The 10,073-nt window shown below is 40.3% G+C and overlaps 1 protein-coding gene across 1 annotated transcript in view; it reads right to left on the reverse strand.

The window, feature by feature from the left end:
- Positions 1-10,073, reverse strand: part of PARP8 (poly(ADP-ribose) polymerase family member 8) — a 212,996-nt gene that overhangs the window by 43,304 nt on the left and 159,619 nt on the right. Inside the window, exons 10-14 of the mRNA XM_030888968.2 lie at positions 8,336-8,402; positions 6,533-6,658; positions 5,375-5,939; positions 3,699-3,749; positions 3,502-3,597 (exon numbers count right to left, since the gene is read on the reverse strand). Of these exons, the coding sequence (XP_030744828.2) occupies positions 3,502-3,597; positions 3,699-3,749; positions 5,375-5,939; positions 6,533-6,658; positions 8,336-8,402 (905 nt within the window). The remainder of the gene's footprint in view (positions 1-3,501; positions 3,598-3,698; positions 3,750-5,374; positions 5,940-6,532; positions 6,659-8,335; positions 8,403-10,073) is intronic.

Genomic DNA, 10,073 nt, shown 5'->3' on the forward strand with positions numbered 1-10,073 from the left:
GGTCCCCATGTCGACCAAGCTTCTGAGTGCGGTGTGGGGGAGTGAGAAAAATAGATCCTCAATTATATGAAAAATTTATCAGTCACAAATTTGGAGAAGAAACGCTATACCACATACATCTTTGTTCTCTAGAGAAGGAAACACAAAGCCATGGTTATTATCTCTGAGTCTTCAATTGGGATTGGCCAGAAACCCACTGAAGACTGAATGAAGCTTTGCGTCGAGAAAGGATCTGTCGGAATCTCAGAGTGAAACAGATATGGAGCTTTCATTAAAGCCTGAGGCTCAGGCTCAAATTAGGAGAGAGCGTTTGAAGGGAGACTCATCAACTACAGGGATCAAGTAAACAGTCTTGATTTTAGCGCAACTTTGACATAAATTCTGTACATGTTGCTATCATGGAAACACAGTTCTTGCCATTTTTTCTGTTTATGGGTACCTCAGAGGTATTCTTATAGTGGCCGCATTACAAAGCAAGTCACCATTTGGTAAGGAATGAACCATTTCTTGACAAGGAAACCCGATTGGCTCCATGATGTTTTAAGCCAAACTTCTGCTGCAGAATGTTTGTTCTCTGTATTGTTGAGACTTATTTTGTAAAAAGGACTCCCTAATGAGCTGTGGGGAGATATTGCTTGGGACCTTGTAGAGAAGACACATAGACTGAAAAAAGCATTTATAGATTAAAAAAAAATCAGTACGTTAAGAGTCATTTGACTCCTCTTGACACAATTTTCTTTTTCAATGAAAAGAAGCACTATTTAGATGTGTTGCCATCTAGTGGTATTTCGAGTAAGAAGGGTGAGTGTTTCTTAAGCATTAGTACTTGCAATCTCAATTTTGTTTGCACTGACTCATGTTTAAAACAGATTCTTGAAAAACAATACACCCATGTGATAGTTATTGGTAAGAGCTTTTCTCCCTAGTCTTTATAAAACTGCCAGGTAGATCATGATGAAGGAGAAAAATCACTTGGAGATTGTTATGGATTGAACTGCGTTGCGCCCCTCCCCTCCATACACCCCACCTCCCAAGCATGTGTTGAATCATCTTAACCTCCATCCCATTTGAAAATGACTCTTTTTTGATAAGTTAATAAGACAAGATTAGTATAGGGTGTATCTTGAGTCAATCTCTTAAAATAGACAAGAGATTAAAATCAGCTGGCAAGCAGGGATGGGGGAAGATAGAAGCCAAGTGAGAACCAGGAAGCAGAAACGGAAGAGACAGGGACTCTTCCTGCAGAGTCAACAGAGAGACAGCCTTCTCCTCGGGCCAGAGCTCTGAATTCAGTCTTCTAGCCTCTTAAACTGTGGAGAAAATACATTTCTGTTTGTTAAAGCCACCGATGTGGGGCATTTCTGTTATTGCAGTGCTAGAAAACTAAGACAGAGATCAAGTATGAAAGCCTTTTCAAATATAAAATCCAGTCTAATAATGGATTTTTAATATTTTCCCCCCACTGGGTATGACATTACATTTATTTTTAATGAGTTCATGCATTTTTTATGCCTCATAATAAATGTATTCTCCCCTCCACACCCACCAAAAAAGAACCAATTGTTGTTTGATTGGGGCTAGAAGTTAAGTGCAAGCCCAAAATCCATTCATATGTGTCTGGTTTATATGTGTCTCTGGTTCACTTTAGAACATCATTATCATTGTATGGTAGGGAATATTATAAGTCACTCCCCTGGGCATAAGGAAAATCTGTGACAGTGTCATTAATTTAGCTAATGGAATGGATTTGAAAACATTGCTGAGAAAAGGAAATTCTACAAGTACAGGATGGTTTTAGACCACAATACAGGAATTACTGACTGCAAAGATTCAACTTTTATATGCTTGACCAAGATGTACATGGAAAATGGGAGTTGATGATAATGCAAATTTTGCACTAACACAGACAGAACCAGGCCTGCCGGACTAGTGCATGTCCAAAGAAAGCAAGGAGAGCATGAAAGTAAGAAATATAGGGTCGTCCAACATCACCGTTTTGGGGCCCCCTCAAAGCAAGAGATCTGAACCAAAGTCCAATGGCCTCCAATTCATAAACTTGGGATATCAGTAATCTGATTCAGCTTTATGTCCAAGAGACCATGCCAGTTCCTTGTAGATATGGACAACCATTGCTTGTGGGAAGTAATATGGCACTAGGTGAGACAACTGGGAAGAGAAATACCATACAACCCAGCAATACCTCGTTTGGGCATCTACCCCAAGGACACAAAGACACCTGTATTCATAACAGCAAGAAGCCAGACACAGCCCAAATCCCCATCAGCAGAAGAATGGATAAAGGAACTCTGGTGCATAAACCAATGGAATACTATGCATCCCTATAAACCAGTGATGAAAAACCTCATAACATGGATGGCCCTGGAAACAATTAAGCTGAGTGAAGGCCATTACAAAAGGACAAACTGCGTGTGTGCATCCACCACTAACAAGGATAAACACTAAGATGCAGTCAGGTGTCTGTTCTCAGCTCATCAATCTTCTAGTCTGTTCCTCCGAGGAAAGAGGTAGAGAGCCTGCTTAGGGCCCATGGATCATCTATCACCCTCTCTCGATGTACATCTTAAAATGCTCTCTTGAAAAAAATGGGTTCCTGGGGTGGGGGTGGGGGCCAGATAAAAGGGAGCTCATCCAGGAGCTGAGTTCAAGAAGAAGAAAAGAATGTTCTGCTACTGACTGTGATAGCAACTGTACAACACTGCTTGTTGTGATTAAACTATGGAATGTTGTATCTGTAAAAAATGATAAGACATCAAAAAGATTACAGCCAAAAGAATAAATCCTCTCTGTAGTTTCAACAAAATAATTTGAAAGGAAACGCACGGAAAAAGGTATTCCAACCACTAGTAGAGAGAGAGTAACTATATTAATATCAGAAACACTTTTAGATACAAATTGTAGTTTGAGACAAGCGTTTTACATAATGATAGAAAATGAAGAAAAAAAAAAGCCCCAATGAAACAAAAGGCATTAAAAAAAAAAGATTCACTATAGACTTGAAGCTGCCAAAGGAGTAATAAGATCAGTAGAAATGGAACTCTAATCACATAAACATGACAACGGAAAGAAAATAGAAAAATTCCTTGGTAAGCACAAACCACCACACTTCACACTAAAAAGACACTATGAATAGGCCCACAAATATGAAGAAAATTGAATAAATGATGAAAAGATCTCAGCAGAGCTTGCACAACTGGACTGGAAGGGCTTACGATCTACTTCTTAAAATTAGCCAATGAAAACCAGATGGAAGAAAGCAGACTTTTGTCCAATCCAGGGCTACACACTAAGCGCCTGGGTTACAAGTCGCTCAAAATACACAGCTGCCACACCATACCAAAAGCAAACTCACAGCCATCGAGTCAATGCTGACTCATACTTTGAGATGTCTTTCTTTCTTTTTTTGTTTTTAGATTTTTAATGTCTTAACCCTTTCCATGTCTACTCTAAATCAACTCTGACGTCCCACCAATGAGAACCTACCCGAAGCATGGGTCCATTTTGAAACACGTGGGGCTCATCACACACCACACAGTATTCATTCAATACAGGGATCCGCTGTTCAGCAAACTCAATGGTCTGAAGGCAGCAATAAAGGAAAACAATTAGGTGGAATTCAGAAAGAAGAGCATCGCTCAGGACTGCAATGTTTTATGACAGACGGGGGACGTTGTTCGTACCTGCACTAGGAAGCCGCGGTCTCGTATTGGAATGCATTTTGCACCATTTGGCTATAAGAAGCAAAGTGAAAGAACAAAATACCTTTTTTTTAATTGGGAAAAATACCAATGATAGCTTTTCACGTTTTGAAACGGCATACTGGAATGCATTTTTTCACCAGTTGACTATAAAAAGCAAAGTAACAGTACAAAATATCCCTTTTATCTTAACTAGAAACAAAATCATGAATTATATTCTTTCACTTTTTGAAACAATGCAAACCGGCACGATCTTTCTAGGATCGCATGTAAGTCAGTCCCCATCACCAAGAATTTGGGACTTTATTATCCGTCGTAGTAGAATACCTTTTGTATTTCATGCTTGCGCCATTCTTAGTGTCTCATTTTCTACTAAAAATGATCTGCATCGTTACATGATCACAACACACATTTTTTTTCTATTTCTCACTGTCAAATGCACCAGGCTCTTCAATTATAATATTCCAATCTTATATTACAATCAAATACAATTCTTCCTTCAAAGAAATATTAGATTAGCTACTGAAAGTGGTAAACACTAAACCATGTGTTACTGAACTACATAAAAAAATATAACTACGACAGTTTCTTTTGAAGGTTATCTGAAACTATCATGGTAAATTTTCCACTACATGATTTTTCTTTTAACATGATTGTTCTCAATTATATTGTCCCTGTCCACAAAACTCAACTTTGAAAAGAATTGACCTTGTGGGCAGAGGTCTACTTAAATTATGAACACAGGCATATACATTTTCTTAAACAAAACTTTACAAATATAATTTACAATTTAAATTTTTAAACTCTATGTAAGAGTAGCACCTATGTGGAAATGGTTAGCATCTCATTTTCCCCCTCAGTATTTCTTGCTGTCTCCGTATCAATGATCAGTGTTAAATATCCGCCCAGAAACACAGTGAGTGAAAGCTAGCAAAGCCTTTTTCCTCAACTATTTTGGATACGTAAATAATATGCATAAGATATGCTTAAAGATCTCTAAAGTGACTTAGTATAAAGTCATTACTACATACAGCTTTAAGGGAAGTTCTGGGATACAGCTACGAATGCTACTTCTCTACACAAGTAGCAATTTTCATGGGTAAAGGCCTCTTTTTACATAAACAAGAAGGGCACTTCTCTTAGTTTAATTAAAAGACAAGCCTTGCCCACCATTAATCATATGAGAAAACCAGACATTAGATGAACCTATGTCATAAAGTATTAAAATTATGTTCCTGCTTATATACAAAACATAAATCCCAAGTCCACTGATGTCCAGTTGATCCCAACTCCAAGTGACCTTATAGAACAGAGTAGAACTGCCCTGAGAGGTTTCTAACATTGTTATTTTTATGGAAACAGAGTGCTACATCTATATCTCACACTGAGGCCAATAAATTTCCATTGCAAATCTTTTTGTTTAGCAGCAAGCCCTGCAATCACTGTATCACCAGGGCACCTGATGCTAATAAAATAAAATATAGTTGTTTTTCTTCAGAACCAAAATTAACATTTCAGTACCAGTTGCAAATATCTGGCAGGCAAAATAAAATCAGTAAGTTTAAACAAACAAATAGCTTGTGTCTTTTCTGTGCCACATCTTACAAAGAAGTCTACTACACCTCAGCTAAGAACCCGAGATGAAAATATTTACGCACAGCAGGCTGGGATGATGAAGATGAAGATGGTGTTAAGATACCAATAAGCCCTGAGGTAAGAGAGAGCCTCCTGCCCTCTGCGTTAGGGTCCTTGAAAAGCTCGGGTTTGTTTGACTTGGGGGCACTGGAGTAAGACTTGCTGAGCAGTTTGTGGTTTTTCAGTCCGTACAGTCCCTCCATTCGGAGATTACTGGAACAAGACCTGCTTAGCAGTTTGTGGGGCTTCAAGGTGGTATTGTGCTCACATCTCGGATCGCCAGAACAAGATCTAGTCAATAGTTTATGCGACTTTAGAGTGAGGCAGTCCTCCGGCTTAACAGCTGCAGGGCAGGGGCGGTTCAAGAGTTTGTGCGATTTGATGGTTGTCATTGCCTGCTCTGCCCTGGGGTCGCTGGACAGGGAGCGCCCGAAGGTCCTGTGCGACTTTGCTGCGCACAAGTCCTCCGTCTTGACTGTGCTGGAACAAGTCCTCCGTAAGAGCTTGTGAGTTTTGGAGATTCCATCTTGCTCAGATTTCAGCTTGGATTTGCTTTTACCACAACCAGGGGGCGGATAACTTGGCGACCTTCAAAAAACGAACAATTGACACAGGGCAAATCGTGAGTTAATGGACCGTGCTGAATGCCTCCTTGGCCCCAAACTCGGCTGTTCACTAGCTAAGTTTGGAAACAAATGCTGCCAATATTGTGCCCATTCCCTTTAAAACAGTCAAACCAGCTACAGTTGGAATGAAAGATGCTATTTTCCATGGAAATAACCAAACCAACCCCCAAACCATCTAAGGGCTTTACCCCCCACTTCCCGCCCCCCCCCCCAAGAACTGCCCTGAAAGCAACTGGCAACATCATATATCTTGAAAGTCTTTTTGATTGAAAGCTCAATGTGAAAACAAAGAGAATACAATTTTAATACATTTGACCAACTCTGGTAAAGAAATGAAAACTAAATATATATATATGAATATGAATGTCTTATGTTTTTAAAGTAGAGAACTAGTCATACAGAAAAAAAACGTGTTAATTTACGTCTTTCTTTTGAAGGCACTGAGAAAAATAAAGATGCTAAGATTATGAAAAGCATGCGCAGAACTGATTAACAATAGAATACCCCGTGCTCAGCATTTGGAAAGGCAATGATGAAGCCTCCCGTGTTCCCTACCTGCGCAAGGTAGAAAACAAATGCAGGGGAGACTTGACCTTCTTTTCTGACAGCTTCTTATTGTGCAGGCAATTGGATTTGTCTTTGCTTTGTTTCCACTGCTGTGTAACAAATGTCTGCATGATTCTGTCAATTTAAGGAGAATGCTGTTATCACGGTCCCCGTGTAATTGTTTATTTAACTCTGTATTTATTAGGTAGAGCATGCATTCATCAGTGGAATATAAACACAGTAAGATGAGAATTTAGAATCATGTTTTCATATGCAGAAATACCTCGTGTATAAAGTTCCCTATTTAGCAAGTGCAATAAGTAGTTTTAAATGGGTTCCCTGAGAATCCGACTCAAGAAAGGGCAATGCACGATGCCAGTTTCAAAGTTCAGTCAAATTAAGGTGGACATATGGACCGCATCATCATGAAGGGCCCCAAAATGCTTGTAAATATTCAATTATTTGATGATCTACGTTGATACATTTAGAGATTAAATAAAATCTCTACCGACAGAAGAACAAATAATCTTTCAGGAATTATCTAAGTACTAATTCTGAAGTCTAATTTTTTTATTAATAATAGCTAACTTTATATGTTCGGCCATGCCTAACTCAAGAACACCACCCCTATGTTTTAGAAGTCAGCTCAAAGGGGCACCTTGTATATCCTCTTCTACAAGGCTAGATTCTGTGTCTGAAGAGAAAGCCACATCCGTCCGTGTGGAAGGTTGCCAAAGGTGACCAGAGCATCATTATTTCATTCAGCAAAAAAATCATAGCAACCGCTCTGGATTTACCACAAAACATTGGGACATGGGCCCAAAGGTCCAGTCTTTTGATCACACCAGTCAAAATGTTATCTTACCAAAAAAAATCAATGAATCCTTGTGTCTGTAATTTATCATTTCTCACTTCACTTTAAGATATGTCATTCTGCTGCCAATATATCAATAAGAGAGCTATCCGTTCTCTCTTCTGAGTTGTATGCACTATATGAAGGTCTTCATTCATGTCTTTTTCTGATACTCCAAAGCCATTTGTAATCAAAAGTTTAAAAGACCCAAACTCTCATTTTAGCTTGGGACCATTAAAAAGATCAACTGTGCCCAAAGGCTGAAGACTATGTAAGTCCAGTGTTGCGATATGTGCAAATAATATCAAAGATAAAGAATGCATCCATTTATCCAAATTCGTTATATACGCTTTAATTTTTGAATAGCTACTTTAATTTATAAAAGTTCCACATAATCTTCATATTAGTTAGCGTCCAAACGTAGATCGCACAGTGGCCCCGGTCCGGTGCCTTCAGAACTGTTTCTACCTCCAGGTCGCCAAGGGACAAACAGAGGGAACGTTGATGGAGCCCAGCAGAAGAGAAGTCCTGTGGAGTCTGCAGCCTGGAGCATCCTGGCAGACTCCTGCTAAGGGGCTCTGAAGCCAGTGGGACGTCTCAAGGAGAAAAGCAAGAAGTGGACGCATATTCACCGTCCACTCTCCTTCCTCCGTGCATTGGCCAATTCGCGACAAAAGAGGCACTGGAGGCCGCGTCCACAGAGGTCAGCGTCCTTGGGAATTGCACAGAGAGTTGGAGGGGGGACAGTGGGGTAATGGTCACAGAAAGGAACACATTGGCCCAGTCCCAAAAGGAAATTGTACTACTGAAATTATTTATATAATTTCTTCTTAATATCATAAAGGAATCTCTCTCCGGAGGTACTCGCTTAAAAAAACCCTCTAATAAAGAGCAACATGAGCACTCAGTTTGCTTTAATAGGAGTCCCCGCCCACCTCCCTGCACTTGGACAAACTTACTTTTTCAGCTGATGTCCCAATCCAAATCGCTCTTTTGTAGAAATCTGAAAGACATCGACAGTGGGCACTGCAAAGAGAGGGGGGCGGGGGCGGGGGTGGAAATCAAAGCTAAAATGTTCACTAGAAATTGAACCATCAATGAGCAAAAAGATAGAAGTAGCACGTGGGTATATTAATGAACACGTGTGTATGCGTGCAGGTGTGGACTACATGCACACGCAGTCTTACACATTGCTATTTGGAGACCACTCTCGGTTGTTATAGATCAGCATAAAATGGGTGCCAAAATATATGGAGTGTGAATCCCGATGCACAGGACAGGATGTGCTGTAATGTTTGAAGGGGAAGGGAGACAGACATGTCTGTGGGGACCTTATCAGAAGAAACAAAGGGCACCACCTAGAGGACTTCATCTGCCACTGCACACCATCTTAGGAAGTTCATATTCTTACCAGGTCCATGCAGTTCCTTGAATAAATTATGATGATGCTTATCAAATTGGTAACATCTCTCCAAAAAGTAACTCATTATTTGTTAACTGATATATTGAGCTCTCATTGTGCCAAGCACCATAAAAGCAAACAAACAAAGCTTACTGCGCTTAAGTTGACTCCAAATCACAGGGGCCCCACAATACAAGTATAGCTATCCTTCGCCCTCCCCCAGGGCAGCTGTCCAGTGGGAGGAGACAGATGAAAATATATGATAAAATGTAATGAATTCCAGAAAGTGATAAAAGATGGAGAAAAAAGAAAGGATTAGGTATGGAAGCCATAGGTCATGTGTGCCCAGGTTTCAATGTTAGAAAGGTTGTCAGAGAGGATTAAAAAGACAAAAAAGTCACTGAGCAGGTGCTATGTGAAGAAAGACTTGAAGATTTAAAATAGGAGCGCACGGGGACATCTACCTGAAAAGCGCTCCTGCTGGAAGAACGTCACCCTTTCCAGGGAAACAGGGTTCAATATTCTAAAAGAGTACGCCCACCAATGTGGCGGAAAGGCATTGTCATTAGGAGATAGAGAACCACTGACCAGAATACGTAGGATCTTTTGAAAAGGACAAGGATCGGTATTGAAAGATCAGCAAAGAAATTATCCAACTATCAACTAGGTCAAAATATGTGGTACCTTAGACAGGAGGGGTGAGTATTTTGTATTCAGAGTCTCTGCTAGAGGTGGCAGAGTTGAAGGACTGGAGTTGAATTGCAGCGCACACCAGAAAAATGGAGGTCAAGAGTTTGGGCCTTAGCAACTTGGAAGATGAAGCTTAAATTCCTTCCACTTAAAAGCAAACAGGAGAATAGGTCTGGCCAGGTGGGGGAAGATTAGCTGTTTGACTCTGAAGATCTTCAACTTTGAGTTGGATGGAAAAGTCCAGAATTCCGGCATTCAAGGGAGAGTAAGGGCCCAACTAGGGAGCATAGTGAAACACACGGGGCTGCACAAAGAACAAGGGGCGATCGAGGCGAGAACTCTAATGACTAGAAGACTTAAGAGGACCGGCCAGGAGGATGGGAGTCAACCAGAGTGTGGCTGATCAGACACAAATTCACAAAAATTCGAGGAGGAGATAAATAACTCCTATCAAAAACCGCTACATCAGTTAAGATGAAGAGTCAACATTGGCCACAGGGTCATTTAGCAATACTAACGTCATGGGTGATGCCGACAAGAATGAGTTGGTCAAACGTGGGCCCAAACCCTGACAAATGGAAATTTGCAGGAGAGAAGAGGAAAGA

This window comes from Echinops telfairi, unplaced genomic scaffold (assembly GCF_000313985.2).
Source record: "Echinops telfairi isolate 266 unplaced genomic scaffold, ASM31398v2 ScPeMD7_7469;HRSCAF=8507_1, whole genome shotgun sequence".
Taxonomy (NCBI): Eukaryota; Metazoa; Chordata; class Mammalia; order Afrosoricida; family Tenrecidae; genus Echinops; species Echinops telfairi.